Consider the following 26,400-nt stretch of genomic DNA (forward strand, 5'->3'; position numbering starts at 1 on the left):
AATGATGAGTATTTCAGTCAATACAGCCAAGATTCTAATGGATGATGACACAAACAAATGCTGTGACATCTTGGAGAGAAGATTAGATGAATGCTCCCTTCTTTGTTGTGGTTTTAATTTAATAAATCAACTCAGTCCTTTCTAAGCACTTCTGTAAGAATTACTGTGTGTAGAGTAAGTCTGTGCACTGACCGGAGGACGGGTGAGGGGCGGGGTTATGTTTGGGGGCGCGTGGTGTCCCAGGAGAGGCCTGATCCCGTGTCGGCGACACGTGGCCCAGTTTCACGGCCCATTAACCCCCCCCCAGTTCAAACACACACAGCATGGTGGAGGATCTGGTCTCCCTCTGCAGGGTCGGGTTGGGGGATACCCCATCCACCAACACCCCCACCGCCACCTCCCTGCTCTCTCCTGTCTCATCCCCCTCCCCCACCGCCATCAAGGCGGAAGACAGCTGGAGACTAATTAGGAGAAGATCGGCACTGCTGGTACACAAGGCCTGAGGGAGAGTCAATGAGTCTGATGAATGAATAGTCAAGCGAAATCAACCCGGTCCTATTCTAATGGCTGTGTATTAATAATGATTGACACCTTGCAAGAGGCAGTCTTCTTCCATCAACCTGGCTTCCTGATCTGAGAGGCCTATTTCTCTCTCCCATCAAACTGCTGTGATTGACAGGTGTGTGTGTGTGTGTGTGTGTGTGTGTGTGTGTGTGCTCACCTCCCTATAGATTGGCTTCCTCATTCCTGATAATAAATTATTTGGAAAAGAGGAAGAAAGGGTGGGATAAGACTGGAGCTGGAGAGATAAAGATAAGAGGCAGGAAAAAGAGAAAAGTGAATGAGAGAAAGGGATACAGTGCTGAGCAGATCAATCAAATGGATTTATAAAGCCCTTCTTACATCAGCTGATGTCACAAAGTGCTATACAGAAACCCAGCCTAAAACCCCCCCAAATAATCTGATAAAAACCCAAGAATGTACGTAGTGTGTGTGCTCCAAGTGTGTGTATGTGGGGCGGAGGTGGTTTGCAGACTCTGCAGAGTTGGCCTTGCAGTCAGAGCAGTCAGAGCATGGGTGTCTGAAGAGAAACTGAACTGAACCACGTGATTTCCTTTGCTTCCTGTCTGCTTCAGTCCCGGATTACTGCCCACGTCACTGAGAGAGCAGGACAACAGAGCTGAAATATTCAGAGCACCACTGTTGTACGTGTCAAACTGCCAGTGCTGTAACATCAGCTCAATAACCTCTTAATTGCATCCATGTACATTTCCCAGGAGTGCTGACTATCCCACTACAATAGGATGCACACACACACACACACACACACACAGCAGGGGTTGCCAGGAGCCATCGCTATGGCAATAGATGGTATTAAATAGGAGAGTGATGTCATAATGAGATAAAAAGGTGACCAGCCGAATGGAGAGCTGACCGGAACGAGGGATCAGAGGGTGTGAGGGAGGAGAGACGAATGATGGATAGAGGGATGTGCAACGAAAAGGCTAAGCAAGGGTGACACAGGGTGAGCACTTCAATTAGGGCTGTGGCGGTCATTACATTTTGTCAGCCGGTTATTGTCATTGAAAAGACTGCCGGCCTCACGGTAACTGATCGTTAATTAACATGAACACGTTCAGCATCTCCAGGCCTCCCCACATACAAGCCGCTGATGCATTTGGAACATCTATACTGAACCAAAACATAAAATGCAAGATTTAAAGTGTTGGCCCCATGTTTCATGAGCTGAAATAAAAGATCCCAGAAATGTTGCATACGCACAAAAAAACATATCTCTCTCAGGTGTGGCATATCAAGAAGCTGATTAAACCGCATGATCATTACACAGGTGCACCCTGTGCTGGGGACAATAAAAAGGCCACTCTAAAATGTGCAGTTTTGTCACACAATACAATATTGCAGATGCCTCAAGTTTTGAGGGAGCGTGCAATTGGCATGCTGACTGCAGGAATATCCACCAGAGCTGTTGCCAGATAATTTTATGTCAATTTCTCTATCATAGGCCGCCTCCATTGTCGTTTTAGAGAATTTGGCAGTATGTCCAACCGGTCTCACAACCGCAGCCCACTTGTAACCACGCCAGCCCATGTCCTGGCTCCCAAGAGGGTAGGCCTATGCCCACCCATAGCTTTGCCCTTGCCCCGCCATGTGAAATCCACAAAGGTCCTATTGTCTATATACCAAGTTATTTGGCAACTTTAGTAGTGAATGATACAAACCTCAGAATGTCTTAGAAATCAAAACGTATATGGGCTGCATGGTGCGACTACAGTCTATTGAGGATTTGAGCAAGTAGCCAAAAAAAAAGCCTGCGCTCCGTTCCTTGCCTCAGGCTGCACAGCTGTTCTCTCATCAAGTGGTCATATTTTCACCCATCAGACTATCCTCAATTGAATCTGGTCTTCACTAATATGTAAAATGAGTTTTGATTTGGAATGGCCATTATTAAATGGGCAGGAACAGGGACAGGAGAAAAAAAGACATGCCCTCTGTACAGTGCATTCAGAAAATATTCAGACCCATTCACTTTTTGCACATTTTGTTATGTTACAATCAATTTTTTTAACTCATCCATCTACACACAATACCCGTAATGACAAAGCAAAAACAGGTTTCTATACATTTTTGCACATTTTTAAAAACTACAAAACTTAAATATAACATTTACATAATTATTCAGACCCTTTACTGAGTACTTTGTTGAAGCACCTTTGGCAGCAATTACAGCCTTGAGTCTTCTAGGGTATTATGCTGCAAGCTTGGCAGACCTGTATTTGGGGAGTTTCTCCCATTCTTCTCTGCAGATCCTCTCAAGCTCTGTCAGGTTGGATGGGGAGAGTCACTGCACAGCTATTTTCAGGTCTCTCCAGAGATGTTCGATCGGGTTCAAGTCCGGGCTCTGGCTGGGCCACTCGAGGACATTCAGATACTTGTCCCGAAGCCACTCCAGCATTGGCTTGGCTGTGTGCTTAGGGTCGTTGTCTTGTTGGAAGATGAACCTTCGCCCCAGTCTGAGGTTCTGAGCACTCTGGAGCAGGTTTTCATCAAGGATCTCTCAGTACTTTGCTCCGTTCATTTTTCCCTTGACCCTGACTAGTCTCCCAGTCCATGACACTTTTTATTTTTTATTTACTTAACCTTTATTTAACCAGGCAAGTCAGTTAAGAACAAATTCTTATATACAATGACCGCCTACATTGAAGAACATCCCCACAGCATGATGCTGCCACCATGGCTTCACCGTAGGCATGGTGCCAGGTTTCCTCCAGACGCATTCAGGCCAAAGAGTTCAATCTTTTGTTGGTACCCTTCCACAGATCTGTGCCTCGACACAATCCTGTCTCAGAGCTCTACGGACAATTCCTTCGACATCATGGTTTGGTTTTTGCTCTGACATGCACTGTCAACTGTGGGACCTTATATAGACATGTGTGTGCCTTTTCAGATCATGTCCAACAAATTGAATTTACCACAGGTGGACTCCAATGAAGTTGTAAAACATCAAGGATGATCAATGGAAACAGGATGCACCGGAGCTCAATTTCAAGTCTCATATCAAAGGGTCTGAATACTTATGTAAATAAGGTTTTTATTTTTTTTGTTATACATTTGCATGCCATGGGCTCTCAGATCTTGTTCCTGTACCTACCCAGTGCTTAATTTGGGAAACAAGTGAAATCTGTTTGGGACAGGTGTGTGCAACGAAACATATTTCACTAAACCGTCTACGCACTGAAGAAAGGAAAGTAGGAGAGAGCGGAGATGGAAACGCATGGTGGTGAGACATTCTTCACAGATCAAGGTAATGTGTCACTCACTTCATTACGAAAATATGAAGAAAATCCTGATTACTAGGTTATTCAAAATCAAATGCAAATTCACTAACTGTAGGCAAACCTTAAGCCGCCCTGCATAATCAATGAAACAACAGCATCGCCGAGGGCTATATGACCTCTCCCAGACTCAAGGATAGAACGTTTGGAGTGTAGCATAAAGTAACCAGTCCATCCAGTATGCATAACAATACAGTCCACACTCAACTGCGATTACTTGAGTTTTGAAGTATAGGCTAGACCAATTATGTACCAAGACATCTTAAATCAGTTTTGTTTTATGTTTATCTTCCCCATGCATAATATGCGGTAGGCAATGTATTGCATCATGTATTGTATCAAAATCATCATTTTAATTCAGGGTTTTTTCGGGTTTGGGCTCATCAGCATTTTGATTGAATCGTCACCGTAGAAAGCGCTGTCCATTTCGTTGTGTTGGGCTTTAAAACAGCATCCACCACAACCATGTTTTACACTGTTTTAAAAGTATGATGGACATACTGTTCTGATGATAAGTGTTTGATGTGATTTTCCATTGTATTTGCATTGATGTTAGTGGTTAGAGGGACAATAGAGCCCTGAGTACCAGGCCATTAGGACCTGATGGTAACAATAGAGCCATGAGTATCAGGCCATTAGCACCTGACGGTAACAATAGAGCCCTGAGTACCAGGCCATTAGAACCTGATGGTAACAATAGAGCCCTGAGTACCAGGCCATTAGGATCTGATGGTAACAATAGAGCCCTGAGTATCAGGCCATTAGGACCTGATGGTAACAATAGAGCCCTGAGTACCAGGCCATTAGGAGCTGATGGTAACAATAGAGCCCTGAGTATCAGGCCATTAGGACCTGATGGTAACAATAGAGCCCTGAGTACCAGACCATTAGGACCTGACGGTAACAATAGATCCATGAGTACCAGACCATTAGGACCTGATGGTAACAATAGAGCCCTGAGTACCAGACCATTAGGACCTGATGGTAACAATAGAGCCCTGAGTACCAGGCCATTAGGACCTGATGGTAGTTAGCAAGTTGGGTACTACCAAAGCATGTCCAGAGTGCATAAAAAGGGGATTACCGTGACTCAAAGGTCACGTGGAATTTTACTGCAGTCATGGGCCGTGACTCATGACTGCCAGTGTGGTGGTAATGCAGTCACAGCCCTACTCCAATCCTACCATTCATACAGTAAAGGGTTCTGTTTTTTTTGCCTTTTTTTTATATAGTAAGGCACTTTTTAAGTGCAAGAGAAGTTAGCAACATAAGCCCCTTAGCCCTTGTTTTTAGTGGGCTTTGCGAGTGTACAATTATGTTCACCTCGTGGCCTGAAACTCCCCATAATTCAATTCGCAATGATTGTACACCCACTAAGAAAATTCTTCAAAAACTTAAACATCATCAATGGAGAAGTCAGAAAAAAGAAGTAAAAACGAATGCAAATAAGTTAGAAATTGTGCTACTAAATCACATGACGGCATAAACACGTCTTGATGATGTTTTTGTTTGGTTGTCTTTTGGAAATTGTAGAAATAAAACATTGCCCTTCTTCAGAAGTTCCAGCTAGGCAGGCTAACGTTAGTTAGTTAATTTGCAAGCTATCATACAGTAGGTGTATATTAATAATTATAAAAATCCAAATAACTTCACAGATCTTTGTAAAGGGTGTAAACACTGTTTCCCATGCTTGTTCAATGAACCATAAACAATTAATGAACATGCACCTGTTGAATGGTCATTAAGACACTAACATAGGCATGCCGCATGCAAGGAAGCATGAGGACTGCTGATCTGGCCAGGGCAATAAATTGCAATGTCCGTACTGTGAGACGCCTAAGACAGCGCTACAGCGAGACAGGACAGACAGCTGATCATTCTCGCAGTGGCAGACCACGTGTAACGACACCTGTTAGGTACATCCGAACATCACACCTGCGGGACATGTAAAGGATGGCAACAGCAACTGCCCGAGTTACACCAGGAACGCACAATCCCTCCACTAGTGCTCAGACTGTCCGCAATAGGCTGAGAGGCTTGTACAACAGGCTTGTAGACCTGTTGTAAGGCAGGTCCTCACAAGACATCACCGGCAACAATGTCATCTATGGGCACAAACCCACCGTCGCTGGACCAAACAGGACTGGCAAAAAGTGCTCTTCACTGACGAGTCGCGGTTTTGTCTCACCAGGGGTGATGGTCGGATTCGCGTTTATCGTCAAAGGAATGAGCGTTGTACTCTGGAGCGGGATCGATTTGGAGGTGGAGGGTCCGTCATGGTCTTGGGCGGTGTGTCACAGCATCATCGGACTGAGCTTGTTGTCATTGCAGGAAATCTTAATGCTGTGTGTTACGGGGAAGACATCCTCCTCCCCCATGTGTTACCCTTCCTGCAGGCTCATCCTGACATGACCCTCCAGCCTGACAATGCCACCAGCCATACTGCTCATTCTGTGCGTGATTTCCTCCAAGACGGAAATGTCAGTGTTTTGCCATTGCCAGCGAAGAGCCCGGATCTCAATCCCATTGAGCACGTCTGGGACCTGTTGGATCGGAGGGTGAGGGCTAGGGCCATTCCCCCCAGAATTGCAGGTGCCTTGGTGGAATAGTGGGGTAACATCTCACAGCAAGAACTGGCAAATCTGGTGCAGTCCATGAGGAGGAGATGCACTGCAGTACTTAATGCAGCTGGTGGCCACACCAGATACTGACTGTTACTTTTGTTCAGGGACAATTCAGTCCATTTCTGTTAGTCACATGTCTGTGGAACTTGTTCAGTTTATGTCTCAGTTGTTGAATCTTGTTATGTTCAGACAAATATTTACACAAGTTTGCTGAAAATAACCGCAGTTGACAGTGAGAGGACGCTTCTTTTTTTACTGAGTTTAGCACACACAAGTTACCGATGGCTGAAAACACAATCAGTGCTCCTTCCTTCCTCCCTCGCCCCGCAAGTGTATACTCGTCAGACGTCATGATATGTCATCAGAAGTGTCCACTTCATTTGAGGGCTGAGGGGATAGGGTGTGTCTTTTAAGTGTTTGGACCGCAACAAAGAAGATGAAGAAGAAGAAGACGACGAAGAAGAAGAAGGAAACAAAGAAGAAAATGAAGAAGACGAAAAGGACGAATGTCAGAAATAAAGTATTTCTGAAGAGGTGCACATCAAAGATGCACAATTCTTTCCCAGTTACTGAGTGTTGGTCCCATTAGCCAATCGGACGGAATGCAAGGGGAGGTAGCGGGACGAATACGGATAGCCAGGGGAAGGAAGTTGGAGCTCAGGAGAATTTGAGAGTGGCAAAGGCGAATGTAAACTTTTGTACATATGTTTTAAAACAATCCCCCAATCATTTAATTTTCCAACCTTACCAGCCAGAGTTGGTTAGTTGCGTGCACTATTTAGTAGGACGTGATCGTTGATGTAAAGTTGAGTGAGTGAGTTGTAGTTCTCTCGTGAGTTGTCATTTGCTAGCTAGCCTGTCAGTAAACAATCTAAATTGGAAGGGTAGCTATCACCAGCAGGTTGTTTTCCGCGAGGACTGTGTGCACCAAGCCATTTATCCCTCTACGAGCTAGCGAGGTAGTGTAAATAATCTCAGTAGTTTCTATATTTGGGACTTATTGCCAACTGTCCTGGGCAGTAACCGCTTTCTCTATGCATTTTTCACAAGGAGACCAGATAGATAGCGTCCACATCCCTGCACGCTGATTGGGTTCCTCTGAACAGAAGGGTTTTTTTCCTTTGGAGATCAGATCGCCACGGCCCCGCGAGCAACTAGGTTTCTCTGATCAGAAGAAACGTAACATTGTGAGTGAGGAGCAGGTGTCAGTGCGTATCTTGTGTTTGGTGGGCTGCGTTCAGCCTGACATACTTCACCAGTAGTGCCAGGTCTGCAACGTTAAAGGGGTAGACCAACTACTTTGTACCGGTACTTCTCTTTCAGGTCTTTTACACTTTCAATTGTGTACCTCATTGTGATTTTTTATTTATATACATACATACATACATACATACATACATACAGTGCCTTGCGAAAGTATTCGGCCCCCTTGAACTTTGCGACCTTTTGCCACATTTCAGGCTTCAAACATAAAGATATAAAACTGTATTTTTTTGTGAAGAATCAACAACAAGTTGGACACAATCATGAAGTGGAACGACATTTATTGGATATTTCAAACTTTTTTAACAAATCAAAAACTGAAAAATTGGGCGTGCAAAATTATTCAGCCCCTTTACTTTCAGTGCAGCAAACTCTCTCCAGAAGTTCAGTGAGGATCTCTGAATGATCCAATGTTGACCTAAATGACTAATGATGATAAATACAATCCACCTGTGTGTAATCAAGTCACCGTATAAATGCACCTGCACTGTGATAGTCTCAGAGGTCCGTTAAAAGCGCAGAGAGCATCATGAAGAACAAGGAACACACCAGGCAGGTCCGAGATACTGTTGTGAAGAAGTTTAAAGCCGGATTTGGATACGAAAAGATTTCCCAAGCTTTAAACATCCCAAGGAGCACTGTGCAAGCGATAATATTGAAATGGAAGGAGTATCAGACCACTGCAAATCTACCAAGACCTGGCCGTCCCTCTAAACTTTCAGCTCATACAAGGAGAAGACTGATCAGAGATGCAGCCAAGAGGCCCATGATCACTCTAGATGAACTGCAGAGATCTACAGCTGAGGTGGGAGACTCTGTCCATAGGACAACAATCAGTCGTATATTGCACAAATCTGGCCTTTATGGAAGAGTGGCAAGAAGAAAGCCATTTCTTAAAGATATCCATAAAAAGTGTCGTTTAAAGTTTGCCACAAGCCACCTGGGAGACACACCAAACATGTGGAAGAAGGTGCTCTGGTCAGATGAAACCAAAATTAAACTTTTTGGCAACAATGCAAAACGTTATGTTTGGCGTAAAAGCAACACAGCTCATCACCCTGAACACACCATCCCCACTGTCAAACATGGTGGTGGCAGCATCATGGTTTGGGCCTGCTTTTCTTCAGCAGGGACAGGGAAGATGGTTAAAATTGATGGGAAGATGGATGGAGCCAAATACAGGACCATTCTGGAAGAAAACCTGATGGAGTCTGCAAAAGACCTGAGACTGGGACGGAGATTTGTCTTCCAACAAGACAATGATCCAAAACATAAAGCAAAATCTACAATGGAATGGTTCAATAATAAACATATCCAGGTGTTAGAATGGCCAAGTCAAAGTCCAGACCTGAATCCAATTGAGAATCTGTGGAAAGAACTGAAAACTGCTGTTCACAAATGCTCTCCATCCAACCTCACTGAGCTCGAGCTGTTTTGCAAGGAGGAATGGGAAAAAATGTCAGTCTCTCGATGTGCAAAACTGATAGAGACATACCCCAAGCGACTTACAGCTGTAATCGCAGCAAAAGGTGGCGCTACAAAGTATTAACTTAAGGGGGCTGAATAAATTTGCACGCCCAATTTTTCAGTTTTTGATTTGTTAAAAAAGTTTGAAATATCCAATAAATGTCGTTCCACTTCATGATTGTGTCCCACTTGTTGTTGATTCTTCACATAAAAATACAGTTTTATATCTTTATGTTTGAAGCCTGAAATGTGGCAAAAGGTCACAAAGTTCAAGGGGGCCGAATACTTTCGCAAGGCACTGTACATACATACATACATACGTACGTACGTACGTATGTATGTATGTATGTATGTATGTGTATATATATATATATATATATAAATACACACACACTGCTCAAAAAAATAAAGGGAACACTTAAACAATACAATGTAACTCCAAGTCAATCACACTTCTGTGAAATCAAACTGTCCACTTAGGAAGCAACACTGATTGACAATAAATTTCACATGCTGTTGTGCAAATGTAATAGACAACAGGTGGAAATTGTAGGCAATTAGCAAGACACTCCCAATAAAGGAGTGGTTCTGCAGGTGGTGACCACAGACCACTTCTCAGTTCCTATGCTTCCTGGCTGATGTTTTGGTCACTTTTGAATGCTGGCGGTGCTTTCACTCTAGTGGTAGCATGAGACAGAGTCTACAACCCACACAAGTGGCTCAGTCAGTGCAGCTCATCCAGGATGGCACATCAATGCGAGCTGTGGCAAGAAGGTTTGCTGTGTCTGTCAGCGTAGTGTCCAGAGCATGGAGGCGCTACCAGGAGACAGGCCAGTACATCAGGAGACGTGGAGGAGGCCGTAGGAGGGCAACAACCCAGCAGCAGGACCGCTACCTCCGCCTTTGTGGAAGGAGGAGCAGGAGGAGCACTGCCAGAGCCCTGCAAAATGACCTCCAGCAGGCCACAAATGTGAATGTGTCTGCTCAAACGGTCAGAAACAGACTCTATGAGGGTGGAATGAGGGCCCGACGTCCACAGGTGGGGGTTGTGTTTACAGCCCAACACTGTGCAGGACGCTTGGCATTTGCCAGAGAACACCAAGATTGGCAAATTCGCCACTGGCGCCATGTGCTCTTCACAGATGAAAGCAGGTTCACACTGAGCACATGTGACAGACGTGACAGAGTCTGGAGACGACTGGAGACGTGGCTCAGCAGTTCCTGCAAGAGGAAGGCATTGATGCTATGGACTGGCCCGCCCGTTCCCCAGACCTGAATCCAATTGAGCACATCTGGGACATCATGTCTCATCCATTCACCAACGCCACGTTGCACCACAGACTGTCCAGGAGTTGGCGGATGCTTTAGTCCAGGTCTGGGAGGAGATCCCTCAGGAGACCATCCGCCACCTCATCAGGAGCATGCCCAGGCGTTGTAGGGAGGTCATACAGGCACGTGGAGGCCACACACACTACTGAGCCTCATTTTGACTTGTTTTAAGGACATTACATCAAAGTTGGATCAGCCTGTAGTGTGGTTTTCCACTTTAATTTTGAGTGTGACTCCAAATCCAGACCTCCATGGGTTGATAAATTTGATTTCCATTGATAATTTTTGTGATTTTGTTGTCAGCACATTCAACTATGTAAAGAAAAAAGTATTTAATAAGAATATTTCATTCATTCAGATCTAGGATGTGTTATTTTAGTACTATTCCTGATTAGTATCAGTAAGTTGATAATTATCTGCAATATTATACCAGTTTAACTGTATTTATCAACTTCGATAAGGTCTTTTAGATAGATGTTCACCACGGGCAACAATAACTGGCGACTCATTTTCTGGCGAATCGTTTTCAGACAAAATATGTTCAACTCATCATTAGTTGATCCACTAACCACTGCATTTAGCCTCATTAAAGTCCTTTAACTGGTTTTGTGGAAAAAAAATTGTTGCCTCGTTCAAATATGGCCGCACTGTACTCGCCACTGTACTCGCCACTGTACTCGCCATTATACTCGCCATTATACTCGCCACTGTACTCGCCACTGTACTCGCCACTGTGTCATCCTGTGAACCCCATCAATGCTGCTCGCAGCCTTATTTATGAAAGACATTCTCTTCATGGTGACATATCCTGAACAGGTAGAGAAATGGGGACAGGATCTCTTTATCAAGGAGCCATGGCTTCCCAGCCAAGACACTTCCCGAAGAGAGAGACTTCCACATGATCCTACAGTAATTGGTTTCATTAGGGAAAGTGAAATGTCAGGACAAGGAGGCCCAGTCACCACACACACAGATAATGTTAGACTTCCCACAATTAGGTGCACGCACGTGCATGAGCGTGGCCAAAAACACACACACGGGCTCGCACACACACGGGCACGCACACACACGGGCGCGCACACACACACACACACGGGCGCGCACACACACACACAGACGGGCGCACACACACACAAGAAGCACACACACACACAAGGAGCACACACAAGGAGCACACACACACACACACAAGGAGCACACACACACAAGGAGCACACACACACACGGGCGCACACACACACAGGGGCGCACACACACACACGGGTGCACACACACACAAGGAGCACACACACACAAGGAGCACACACACACAGGGAGCACGTGAACACACACAGGGAGCACGTGAACACACACACACACACACACACACACACACACACACACACACACACACACACACACACACACACACACACACACACACACACACACACACACACACACACACACACACACACACACACACACAGGCCCGGGAGACAGATGGTCTTATTGTGTGCAGATGGACAGCTCTGGAGTCAGTTAGCCAGGCTACGGGTGAGTGGGTGGTGGTTATTACTGAAGCGTGATTACAGAACCCAGACGCTCGCCAATGACTCTGGGCACGACACATTTTCTCTCTCTCCTTCTCCCCCTCTCTCTCTGAGAATGTAATCTCTTTCTCTGCCTCTATCTGAGAGTGCATTCAATCTCCCTCTGTCTTTCTCTCTTGCCCAGCCGGGGAATGATATTCCTGACAGGGACAGCCACAGGAATTCCCTCCCCCTACTGCTGGCTGGGCATATGAGCCTCTACTTTGTCACTGAGCTCAGAGAGAACCTCAGTTGGTTATAGTGTGGGAGAATGGAGCGGTATCGATTCCCCATGGACAGATTTCATTCACAGTGAGAGACTGGATTGTGATTCTGTTCCTGTGTTAGACTGTGATTGAATTGAGTGTGTCCGCACATGTTGTGAAGGTGTGTGAAGGTAAAATAAGCACGTTCCTTGCTGTGCCTCTCTGGTAGACGGTATTAACCGTGGCATAGCAACACTCCAAAAGGGGCCCTTCTGCGAGCCCCAAGCACGCGCTCACACACATGCATAGGCCTGCACAGCTGCGATCTGAATGGAAACGTTTTGCACCGGGGGTCAAGGTCGGAGTGAAACTGTTAACAGATCCAGGTTCTGGCTCCGCTGCTGAACTTCCTTTGTGTAAATGGGGGTGGGGCTAAACGAGCCTTTGGGAAAGTGGAGATGAATGGAGTGTACAGTGCTAGATCACAGGTACGGTAAGTTGTACAGAAGCGAGTGCCGATGGATTTGACAGTGATCAGCTTATGGTGGAGAGATGATGTTTAAAACTGTCCCGTTGTAGGGTGTCTAGAGGGTTTTAAACCATGTAGAATCGGTGACAGTGATGGCGACTGGTTCAGGGGTGGGGTCTGAGGTGACTGACTACCTTTGGTGCTGGTCTGTTTTTTGCCGGTGGCCGCCGTGTCCTCGGAGAGCGCCAGGCGTCGCAGCACGTCGGCCAGCGCCGCCTTCATCACGGCGATCTCATCCTCCTGCTGTTGGACGCGCAGCTCCAACGACGAGAGACGATCCTGCACGTCAGACGCACTCGCTGCCGAGATACTGTCATCTACACACACACAGAGAGAGAGAGAGAGAGAGAGAGAGAGAGAGAGAGAGAGAGAGAGAGAGAGAGAGAGAGAGAGAGAGAGAGAGAGAGAGAGAGAAGACTGGGTTAGATACTGTAGACAACAAACATTTAGACATCCACCCAGCAAAGAGACCCACGTCCGCCAACACAGAGAAGCATGAACATTAGGGCTGGGACGATACCAGTATCACAAAAACTTTTCTATGGCAAAAATGGAAACATGAAGCAGGCCAAACTCATTGGTCCTTTAAAAACCTGCTGTATGTACAATATTGCGTGCTATTGTTTGGAAAATAAACAAATGTGACTCTGGATGACAGACAACATAATAATGTTTGTTTCCAACATTAGGGCTGTTTTCCTAATCAAGTTAAATCCGCTTCGTGTTTTGCTTCCTTGCCACGACACTAACGAGCATTAAGATACTGGTATGTATATATGCACCAAACACACACAGGCTGTGATAAGACTTCCATGGGTGAATTCTGGACACAGGAGTGTTTCACTGTATAGGTCTAAAGTCGCAAACTGGTGACTTCCCCAAGACCCTATTGTGAAACAGTATGGGAAGTGAGAAAGAGAGTAAAATACAGGCATGATACCGTAAGAAATGGAACCTACTGGACTCTGATGTCTTACTTGACAGTGTGTGTGTGTGTGTGTGTGTGTGGGGGGGGGGGGGGGGGGGGGGGGCATGCCTCAACCTCTAAATACAGGGCACATGTTCAACTGCTCAAAGTATTTGCGGGTTGGGGCTGCTGCCAAGCCTAGCTGTGGTTCAGGGCCTGATTGCTGGACTGGATGGGGGTAATTTGGCAGTGGAGAGAGTGAGGGGGCCTCAAAGCCAATGTTGGCCTGTTAAAGGGGTGCTGACAAACCCCCCCCCCCCCCCCCCCCCCCCCAGAAGACCCCCGTCAGAGGAGTTTGAACCCCCTTCCCACGTGACACAAAAAACAAACATCAGACACACTCACAATTTAAGAGTGGTAAAGAGAAGACAGATACGGTCATAATAGTTCAGAGCAAACTATTAACAAGTTAAACATATTTCTGTCTAACAGCTCAAGCCACGAGAGCACTTAACCCTGAACTCAGAAGTGGATTATGTTTGTGGCACTAACAGATCAAGGTAACTTTATCTGAAAGCCCAAAGCACCGTTTCTGGCCAACAAAGTTAATGTTTTTTTATATTGTGGCTGTAAGGAAATGCCTCACCCCTTGACTATGTGCAGAGACTGATAGTAATATGGCACATGCCTGCGCACGTAAACAAGCCTGTGCAAGCACACAGTCAAGGGGTGAGGCATTTCCTTACAGCATCGAGAGGTCAGTGAGGGCAGAGGTGGTGAGGCAGTGCCTGATAGCATGCCCCGGATGGCTGGGCAGCAGTAGACCGGAGGGAGGGAGGGGGAGTGAGAGAGAGAGAGAGAGAGAGAGAGCGAGCGCACAGGGGAAGACTTAACCCACCACTCTCACTCTCTCCCTAAGCGCACACACACACCACAAACAACACCACACTACAGAACAATGGGCCTCTGTACACTGAGGAGACCGGAGACAGGAAAACTAGCCCAGCACAGAACCAATCTACTTCCACAGGGAACGTAAATCAAACACAAAGCCATCAAATAGAAAAAGCCAGGGAAATTAGCTTAAAAAGGATAACTCCACCACTTTTAAAATTTGGGCTGTGATTATTTGGTATTTTATTAGGATCCCCATTAGCTGTTGCGAAAGCAGCAGCTACTGTTCCTGGGATCCACGCAAAGCATGAAACATGACATAATACAGAACATTAATAGATAAGAACAGCTCCAGGACAGAACTGCAACAATTTAAAAGAAGAAGAAGCGATGCACTCGTAGCCAACGTGTCGAAAGCATTCTACAGGCATACTGACCAACGTTGACTCCAATGCTTCCCACAGTCGTGTCAAGTTGGCCAGATGTCCTTTGGGTGGTGGACCATTCTTGATACACACAGAAAACTGTTGAGCGTGAAAAACCCAGCAGCGTTGGAAGCTCTTAATACACTCGTCTGGCACCTACTACCATACCCCAGTTCAAAATCACTTCAATCTTTTGTCTTGCCCATTCACCCTCTGAAATGCACACACACACGCAATCTATGTCTCAATTGTCTCAAGGCTTTAAAATCCTTCTTTAACCCGTCTCCTCCCCTTCATCGACACTGACTGAAGTGGATTTAAGAGGTGACATCAATACGGGACCATAGCTTTCACGTGGATTCACCTGATTAGTCTATACATTGGAAAGAGCGGGTGTTCCTAATATTTTGTACACTCAGTGTATATTTAGATTAAGCTTTGTCTGGGCTTTATAGCCAACTAAGCTGCAGGCTAACTAGGCTGAGCATTGCATTATGGGAGACTAAATACACCCCTTGGAATTATGCTGCAGAAGAGGGCAATAGAGAAGTTTCGGCAACACTTTTACTTGACACCCAGGGTCATAACACGGTCATAACCATGTCATAACACGGTCATAACCATGTCATAACACAGTCATAACCATGTCATAACACGGTCAAAACCATGTCATAACAACTGACATAAGCTGTCATAATATGGTGATAATACTGTCACGAAACATATTTAGACATGGTATGACATGACTTTATTTTATGGCTGGTTATGACACCTACATAAGAGTGTCAAAACCCACAAAACCCGACCACACAAGGTAAAACATTCCATTACACCATAGCCTACTTGTCAACAGTATGTCTGTTATATTCAAAATGACAAAAACAAGGAATCGTGCGGCATGACTAACAAAAACAATAAAACATCAAAAATGTGTATCGAATCTTACAGTTGTGCACAAATACTAACAGCATAATAACTGGCTAGAACGTGTTTTTAATTGTCCCTTAGAAGCCTTAGTACATAACTGTCAATCAACTGACTGTCAGACAGAGCCGCCACCCACCAGAACGCCCAACTCAGGGAGTCCAATCAATACACAGACTCCGGATGTAGTGACCCGAAGCAAGCAGGTGCCCAGACTCAAACGCGCACACGCACGGTTGTGATAAGAGTTCAGTGGGCGAACCCTAGGCACAGAGGAGCTTTGTCTGTCTCTCTCTCGCTTTCTCTCTCGCGGTCTTGTCTGATAATTAAAACACGTGGCCCTCTCTCCTCGGGTCTCTTGTAATACACAGTGACATGCACATAAAGGACAGTGGTGACTTACAGACAGCAGGCCTCAGTGTTGGCTGCTTGCAGTGTGAACGGTTTTGCCTGCATAACACAGGACATAATGAATCAGAGTTACTGAATCACTGCTTAGATGTGACACAGGGCTGGGGGAAGCAGCCAGAGGGTCTGAGGGTCTGTGAGATTGTAGGCTACAGTGCATTCTCTAGCCTTCCTTTGATACCGACTCCTGACTTTGATGTGAAACGAAAGCATGTACTACAGCATGTACTACAGCACTGAGCAGGTGGCCCACAACACACATAGAGAGGGAAACAACCCCCTTCACACACACACACACACACAACAACAACAAAAACAGACAGATTGTTCTAGCAACTTCATTGGGGGGGGGGGGTGTTTGAAATTATTTTTTACATTTGGAATCCCAAACCATTTTTGAGAAAATCATGATGAAAGTGGCCATTGTAATCCCATTTTAGACCTATACATGTCTCCTGTAAGACATTGTGCTCTGTTAAATCGTACATGATACAGACAACATCTTGGTGTCATTATACTACCTATAGTGTGATTCTGAAATACATTTTTCACAATTATTTATTCATTTACATTCATTAAAAGTACCCTTTTTGATTTGGTTCATTTTAAAGAGGTAGAGTATATTGCTCCAAACAGTATACACTACAAGTACATAACGTTTCCAGAGTGGACTCTACTAATTCTGAAGGTATGATACATGTTATGAGTACCACCAACACACTGAATGGGAAAATGGATTCAAAAGGAAACTCCCTCTGCTGGTGACTTGCTGAATGTGCAATCCGAAAGGAGGGCTGTGATTGTTTAATAACCTGTAATGTCAATTTCTATGTATAAAATGGGTCATATCATTAAAAGGACCAGAGAGCCCAACTGGAAATTGGACATGTTTTGAAGAGTATATTGTTACAAACAATGTGTCTAAATATAAGCAAAATCAGAAAGGATAGTTTTTATATATTCATATTTTTAATGCTGAATAAATGAATGTGAACATTTGTTTTTCAGAATCTATACATAGTCCATATGTGTGGTTCACAGATCATAGGGTCTTACAGGAGGCATGTATAAAAAACACCTAAAATGGGTAATTTCATCATGATTTACCACCCAAAAATGGTGATGCAAAAAGCAAGTTAAACATCCTTCCTCTAAATGAAGTTCCTATGTGAGAATTGCCAGAACAATTTGAGATAGCAAACATATTTTTCACTCCCACTGGCATGGAATCGCCCTACACCCAGACTCTGTTGTCAATCACGGCCATCTTGTTAATAACGAAACACCACAGTTCCACTGACACGGCCGTTGAAAGAAGTAGACCAAAGCGCAGCGTGGTGAGCGTACATATAACTTTTTATTAGGATGACGCAGACAAAAGCAATAAACAATACAAAACAACCGTGAAGCTTAAGGGCTATGCGCCACAAACAAAGTTAACAACCCACAAAGACAGGTGGGAAAAAGGGCTGCCTAAGTATGGTTCCCAATCAGAGACAACAATAGACAGCTGGTCCTTGATTGAGAACCATACCCGGCCAAAACAAAGAAATACAAAACATAGAAAATAGAACATAGAATGCCCACCCCACATCGCACCCTGACCTGACCAAATAGAGAAATTAAACAGCTCTCTAAGGTCAGGGCGTGACATACACCAATACCTTTATCACATATATTTATAGATCAAAGACACAAACTAGAAATGCAAGACAAAAAAGGTAGAGAAGTGCCTTGTTGGCTAACTAACTGGATGCAAGAAGCAACATATCAGTCACACCGAGTTCACAGTGATGAAACCATGAGTTCATTTGTCCTCCCTGACTCTGCTCTTTTGTTTCTTTTGCCTCAATTTCCCCTCGGCTAAGTCTAGCTACAATAATGTAATCTTATCATATCTCTCTCCACAGCTTGACGAAACGCTCCCTTTAGAAAAGAACACAGTAGAGCTGCACTCTGCAAGGCAACGTTCAGGTGCATGAGTAAGTCAGTGTGTGTGGGGAGGTTCTGTGACTACGGTACTTGGATTTGTGTAATAGAATATAAAATCAGACAAGAAGTGGCATTCAGTTACTGTTTGATTGAATGTTAGAATGGGAAAAACGAGTGACCTAAGCGACTGAGCGTTTTATGATCGTTGGTGTCAGTTCCAGTATCTCAGCTTTTCAAGCACAACAGTGTCCAGGGTTGACCAAGAATGGTGCAACAAACAACAAATATCCAGTCAGTGGCAGTCCTGTGGGCGAAAACAGCTCGTTGGTGAGAGGTCGAAGGAGAATGGCAAGAATCGTGCAAGCCAACAGGCGGGCCACAAACAGTGAAATAATGGCACCGTACAACAGTGGTGTGCAGAACAGCATCTTAGAACTCACAACTCATAAGTCCTTCTCACGGATGGGCTATTGGAGCAGACGACCACACCGGGTTCCACTCTTATCAGCTAAAAACAAGAAGCGGCTCCAGTGGGCACGAGTTCACCGATACTGGACAATTGAGGAGAGGAAAAATATTGCCTGGTCCGATGAATCCCGGTTCCTGTTGCGTCATGCTGATAGTAGAGTCAGGATTTGGCATTAGTTCATGGCTCCATCCTGCCTGGTGTCAGCCGTACAGACGGGTGGAGGTGGTGTAATGATGTGGGGAATGTTTTCCTAGCACACGTTAGGTCCCTTGATACCAATTGAGCAAAGTTTCCATGCCCCGAAGAATTCAGGTTGTTCTGGAGGCAAAGGGGGGTCCCGGTACTAGACGGTGTACCTAATAAACTGTGTTTATATGTAATACAATAGGGTAGAACTGGGTGACAACTTGCCTTAGTTTGTTTGATAACGTTTATATGTAACTATACGTTTATAACATTAAAAGTGCACTACAGTTTTTATTTATTTATTATCCTTTAAACCAATTACAACTAGGGTTGGGCAGTCTATTGTATATAACCGTATCCCAGGGTATTTTTGAAATACTCTTGGTATGATTTTCCAATACCGTAAATAAAATAACTTGTGCACTATGTAATAGATAAAGCAGTTTGCGTTCATTATTTCGCCTGTTAGATCATTTTTCATTGTAAAGTTTACCGGTACTGGTTACCCAATACAGCTGTTTAAGGCATTTGTTTACAAAGAAACATAACGAGCAAAACAGGAGCATAGCGAGGTGAGTCACTCCTGCGTCAGCGAAACTTAACTCTAGAACCGCCATAGGACAACAGCCACTGACGTTCGATTTTGTAAATAAAAAAAATCTGCCCAAAAATATGAAAAAAGGTATGTCCTGGCTTTTCATAAAATGTTTGTATTTTACATTGCTCATTTGTCAGATAAAAAAACTGAAAAATATTTAAAGCCTTTTGACAGCTTTTCTTTCACAACTATTCCGAACGTAACCCGCTAAGACAATGTGCTGTAGGACGTTGGTACCCAGCCAGACGCTAATACGTCTCTCTGTCCTCACTGAGTGAATGAAAATGAATGGGCAATAATTGTGTCCCTTACTGCATAACTGAATTTAGTGACAATATTAGGCCTGTCAGTTGTCAGATTGTACATGAAGAATTGGGCACATCTTGTAATTGACAGATGCCGGAAAAGGAGAATCACATGATCAAATCGTCCTTCAGAGTCACATGCAGGTAAAACATTTTGACTTCTTTACAGTATCAGAAGGAGAATATTCTGCCGTTTCTATGACACTTACCTTTGTCAAATAAAAGGTGCAGCTCTATTTCCAGATTTCAGTTTTTCCAAGAATAACCGTGCTGTACATGCATTCAGCACAACTGTGAAATGCAACTTTTAAATTGAAACATTACCTGTTAGCAAAGGTGTCAGCTAGAGATGATGTGCAGGAGCTTGCAGGGATATGTAGTTTTGGATGTCTACTTTGATGCTAATTAGCATTTTCGAATCTGAGAGTAAATCGAGACGAATATATTGATAAAAGTCACCTTTTCTTAGAGAGTTTTACACAGTTATCAAAATGTCATGCCAGAGTAAACCTGCACGAATCACAGCCCATATTTTAAGTGTTTCTAAAATCCCCTATTGGAAAAATGAATGGTGGAAAAATGATTGGAACAATTTCCCAGCTTGACCTCTAGGTTTTATGGGTATTATGAGGAAGTCTATACAGTGTATGATACAAATCAACAAATTACTGTTTTATATATTGTCACGAATATACAGTTTTTCCACTAATATTTATTCAAGGAATTCATCCTTTTCAATTGTTCATGCACAAATAAAGTTGATCAAACGGATTACACGGTAATGCTTTTATTGGGAAACGAAAATAGGCTATTAGGCAATTGTTTTCTCTAGGACTTCGTAGAATTATACAAAACATATCCTTGACTCTAATCTAAACAAATAACTATTATTTTTAATAATATTTCTTCAAGCAATTAATCCTTTACAAAAGTTGATGCACTATTTATCAACTGCTGGTGCTTATGATTGCTCACCTTGCGGGTTGACATGCATCGGATACATATGCTAAAGGGAAACGCCCAGAAACATTCTGCAGCGGGTACTCATAGGCTGAAAGGCCAAGCGGTTCTAGTGCTTAGTGAGGTGATCAAGTTACACGTGTATGAACTTCACTAGACTACTAATGTTTGCCAGCTGTATATATATACACAACTACACAGTTGAAGTTGGAAATTTACATACGCCTTAGCCAAATACATTTACACTGAGTTTTTCACAATTCCTGATGTTTTATCCTAGTAAAATTCCCAGTCTTAGGTCAGTTAGGATCACCACTTTATTTTAAGAATGTGAAATGTCAGAATAATAGTAGAGAGAATGATTGATCACAGCTTTTTTTTCTTTCATCACATTCCCAGTGGGTCTGAAGTTTACATACACTAAATTAGTATTTGGTAGCATTACATTTAAATTGTTTAACTTGGGTCAAATGTTTCGGGTAGCCTTCCACAAGCTTCCCACAATAAATTAGCTCATTCCTCCTGACAGAGCTGTAACTGAGTCAGGTTTGTAGGCCTCCTTGCTCGCACACACTTTTTCAGTTCTGCCCACAAATCTTCTATAGGCTTGAGGTCAGGACTTTGTGATGGCCACTTCAATACCTTGACTTGGTTGTCCTTAAGCCATTTTGCCACAACTTTGGAAGTATGCTTGGGGTCATTGTCCATTTGGAAGAACCATTTGCAACCAAGCTTTAACTTCCTGACTGATGTCTTGAGAAGTAGTTTCAATATATCCACATAATTGTCCTCCCTCATGAAGACATCTATTTTGTGAAGTGCACCAGCCCCTCCTGCAGCAAAGCACACCAACAACATGATGCTGCCACCCCCCCCCCCCCCCTTGCTTCACGGTTGGGATGGTGTTCTTCGGCTTGCAAGTCTCCCCCTTTTCCTCCAAACATAACGATGGTCATTATGGTCAAACAGCTCTATTTTTGTTTCATCAGACCAGAGGACATTTCTCTAAAAAGTACGATCTTTGTCCCCAAGTGCAGTTGCAATCTTTAGTCTGGATTTTTTAATGGAGGTTTTGGAGCTGTGGCTTCTTCCTTGCTGAGCGGCCTTTCAGGTTATGTCGATATAGGACTCATTTTACTGTGGATATAGATACTTTTGTACCCGTTTCCAGCATCTTCACGAGGTCTTTTGATGTTTTTCTGGGATTGATTTTCACTTTTCGCACCAAAGTACGTTCATCTCTAGGAGACTGCGTCTCCTTCCTGACTGGTATGATGGCTGCGTGGTCCCATGGTGTCTATACTTGCGTACTATTGTTTGTACTGATGAACGTGGTACCTTCAGGTGTTGGGAAATTGCTCCCAAGGAAGAACCAGACTTGTGGAGGTCAACACATTTTTCCCCTGAGGTCTGGGCTGATTTATTTTGATTTCTCGTGATGTCAAGCAAATAGGCACTGAGTTTGGAAGTAGGCCTTGTAATACATCCACAGGTACACCTCCAATTGACTGAAATTATGTCAATTAGCCTATCAGAAGCATCTAAATCCATGACATCATTTTCTGGAATTTTCCAAGCTGTTTAAGGCACAGTCAATTTAGTGTATGTAAACTTCTGACCCACTAGAATTGCGATACAGTGAATTCTGTCTGTAAACAATTGTTGGAAAAATTACTTGTGTCATGCACAAAGTAGATGTCCTAACCGACTTGCCAAAACTATAGTCTGTTAACAAGACATTTGTGGAGTGGTTGAAAAACCCTAAGCACTACTAGTTTGATGGTTGTAACCATCAATTGTTCCATAAACAGTCACCCATATTAGCAAACGTATTTAATTTCAAACATAACAATTCCTCTAGTATAGGCTACTGCAAAATGCCTGTGATATGTGATTGGTATGGTCGGTGTTGATTCATTTTGGTTTATCGTCCCAGCTGTAAAGTATATATAAATACAATTTTAAGAAATACAATGTATAGGATGGGCTGAATTTGTATTCATTGATACAGAAAGGTTTTAAGGCCCTGTGTGAACCCCCAGCCTAGGCTCGGAAGGAGGAAACCCTGAGAATTACTCAGGAAGAGATATGGTGAAAGAGGCCGGATGTGAAAGGTGATATCCTTCTCAGTAATAGATGCCACAATTTACTGTGTAACCCACTCCAGCAGATAACACACTTGTTGTTATCATTAGAGCATTGCAAAAACTCTAAAGACTGATTAGAGGATAAGTAGATTATTACCCAACACCCTGACAAAACATATCGTAGAGAAAATGTGCAATTCAGAACCTGACTCCTCTGCCAACTATCCTGTTGTAGTCTGTGTGTTGAGAACACATTTAGTGTTCTCATGTCATGTGAAAGTAATAACTGAGTAATAAGCACATGAGAAGTGAGTAATTGCACTTCCGAATATCTTTGTGAAAGTTTTCTATGGGATGATATGTTCAGTGTGTGAGTGTCGAAAGTTGTTGGACTAGAGTTGGACTAGAGAGAACATATGCTGCTAAAGGACAAGGACACTAGCTGGGACCTGCTGGAAGTGACATCACAAAGGAAGTGAGGACACACAGGAAGTGAGATCACACAGGCTAGAGAAAGAAGGAGAAGAGTGAAGCAATCAGCAGTCTGAAATAATGATTTCTTAAGAGGGAGCATAATCACAAAACACACATCCTGTCAAACAGGAAGCAACACTATACAATTAATCAGAGTTGTTTTGGTTTGAACACTGAATGGCTGCTCGAATGGTTGATGTTGACACTAACAACCAACCAGGCTCTTCCCAATGCTTGCCTCATTACTGATGCCTTCCTCAACTACAGTAGACGGCTATGTTTCCAGACATGCTCCAGGGCCCATATTCAAAAACTGTAGGAGTGCTGATCTAGGATCAGGCCCCAACCCCCGACCATATAATCGTATTGATAAATAACTGAAATGCTAAACTTATCCTATATCAGCATTTATAAACTGAGACACTTCATGAACACGGGCTTATGAATATGATCTCCCTCTAACTGAGTAAGCCTGTATTTATCCATGTTAGCCCCATTGACAGGAGGTTTAATACAGCCCAACACTTCACCCAGGAGGTCATCATCTCCAGTGAAGGTCTTACTGGGAAGACTGGTTCCGGTTGGCTTCAGCTGCACATACTGACTTTGCAGGGCAAATGTGTTAAAAGACTCATGCATTCACACTCACACATGAGAACACACAGGAGCCATTTCAGGCTTATTTCCTGTCCTCACACACTCTGGAGGCCTGGTTAATCAGATTTATTACAGCAACTCCCTCCATCAATACTTAATCACCATTACTGATGCCCGGTCTGTAGTATCTAATCCTGTTAATGAACAAAGACACTCTCTCTCTCACACACACACATACACATACCAAGGAGAGGCAATGGAGTGTTTAAAAAAAATACGAAGATATTTAACCTTTACTTAACTAGGCAAGTCAGTTAAGAACAAATTCTTATTTACAATGATGGCCTACTGGGGAACAATGGGTTAACTGCCTTGTTCAGGGGCAAAATGACAGATTTTTACCTTGTCACCTTGGGGATTTGATCCAGCAACCGTTCAGTTACTGGCCCAACGCTCTAACCAGTAGGCTACCTGCCCCCCCCGGCCAAACCCTCCCCTAACCCGGACAACACTGGTCCAATTGTGAGCCGCCCTATATGACTCCCGATCACGGCCGGTTGTGATACAGCCCGGGATCGAACCCTCTGTAGTGACGCCTCCATTACTGCGATGCAATGCCTTAGGCCACTGCGCCACTCTGGAGGCCTTGTGTGAAAGCATAGTATCATGTGTAATGAACATGCCTTGAGTATATAGTATCAAGGTATATCATCACTCTCCCTCCATAATGAAATGTGGAGCATCTCTATATCATCTCTCCTGCACTTAGTCTCTTTCTTTAAGCCTTGCCACTTGCTCTCTCACCCTCCTCATGTTTGGATGGTATCCATTGATGACATACATTTATGTACAGTGATCAAAAACGTTTTTGCACACTAACTCAATGCTATGTGTATGAGCAAACAAACAAAAAAACATCTGTCTGCCATTTTATGAATTTATTTTTGCTGGGTGTGCATCAATGAACTGTATGGGCAAGTACAGTGCCTTCAGAAAGTATTCAAACCCCTTGACTTTTTCCAAATGTTGTTATGTTACAGCCTTATTATAAAATGTATTAAAAAGTTGTTTTCCCCTTCATCAATTTACACCCAATACCCCATAATGACGAAGCAAAAAACAGGTTTTTAGAACAAGAAATTTCACATTTATGTAATTATTCAGACTCTTTACTCAGTACTTTGTTGAAGCACCTTTGGCAGCAATTACAGCCTTGAGTCTTCTTTGGTATGACGCTACAAGTTTGGCACACCTATATTTGGGGAGTTTCTCCCATTTTTCTCTGCAGATCCTCTCAAGCTGTCAGGTTGGATGGGGAGCGTCGCTGCACAGCTGTTTTCAGGTCTTTCCAGAGATGTTCGATCGGGTTCAAGTCCGGGCTCTGGCTGGGCCACTCAAGGACATTCAGAGTCTTGTCCAGAAGCCACTCCGGTGTTGTCTTGGCTGTGTGCTTAGGGTCATTGTCCTGTCAGAAGGTAAACCATCACACCAGTCTGAAGTTCTGTGCACTCTGGAGCAGGTTTTCATCAAGGATCTCTCTGTAATTTGCACCGTTCATCTTTGCCTCGATCCTGACTAGTCTGCCAGTCCATGCCGCTGAATAACACCCCGACAGCATGATGCTGCCACCATCATGCTTCACCGTAAGGATGTTGCCAGGTTTCGTCCAGATGTGACGATTGACATTCAGGCCAAAGAGTTTAATCTTGGTTTCATCAGACCAGAGAATCTTGTTTCTCATGGTCTGAGTCATTTAGGTGCCTATTGGCAAACTCCAAGCGGGCTGTCATGTGCCTTTTACTGAGGAGTGGCTTCCGTCTGGCCACTCTCCCATAAAGGCCTGATTGGTGGAGTGCTGCAGAGTGTGTTGCAGTAGTGCTGCATCGTTGTCCTTCTGGAAGGTTCTCCCATCTTACAGAGGAACTCTGGAACTCTGTCAGAGTGACCATCAGGTTCTTGATCACCTCTCCGATTGCTCAGTTTGGCCGGGCAGCCAGCTCTAGGAAGTCTTCTTCCATTGAAGAATGATGGAGGCCATTGTGTTCTTGGGGACCTTCCGTGCTGCAGACATTTTTTGGTACCCTTCCCCAGATCTGTGCCTCGACACAATCCTGTCTCAGAGCTATACGGACAATTCCTTCGACCTCATGGCTTGGTTTTTGCTCTGACATGCACTGTCAACTGTGGAACCTTATATAGACAGGTATGTGCCTCATGTCCAATCAATTGAATTTACTACAGGTGGACTCCAATTAAGTTATAGAAATACCTCAAGGATATTCAATGGAAATAGGATGCACCTGAGCTAAATTGAGTCTCATAGCAAAGGGTCTGAATACTTAGGTGTCTGTTTTTTTCTTTTAATACATTTGCAAAGATTTCTAAAAACCT

At 43.9% G+C, this 26,400-nt stretch overlaps 1 protein-coding gene across 3 annotated transcripts in view; it reads right to left on the bottom strand.

The window, feature by feature from the left end:
- The window catches only part of LOC139410533 (echinoderm microtubule-associated protein-like 4), a 104,950-nt gene that overhangs the window by 24,630 nt on the left and 53,920 nt on the right, over positions 1-26,400 (bottom strand). For all 3 annotated transcript variants that reach the window (XM_071155805.1, XM_071155811.1, XM_071155820.1), the window contains exon 2: positions 12,978-13,160. In XM_071155805.1, coding sequence (XP_071011906.1) covers positions 12,978-13,160 — 183 coding nt within the window. The remainder of the gene's footprint in view (positions 1-12,977; positions 13,161-26,400) is intronic.

The sequence above is a fragment of the Oncorhynchus clarkii genome, chromosome 1 (genome assembly GCF_045791955.1).
Source record: "Oncorhynchus clarkii lewisi isolate Uvic-CL-2024 chromosome 1, UVic_Ocla_1.0, whole genome shotgun sequence".
NCBI lineage: Eukaryota > Metazoa > Chordata > Actinopteri > Salmoniformes > Salmonidae > Oncorhynchus > Oncorhynchus clarkii.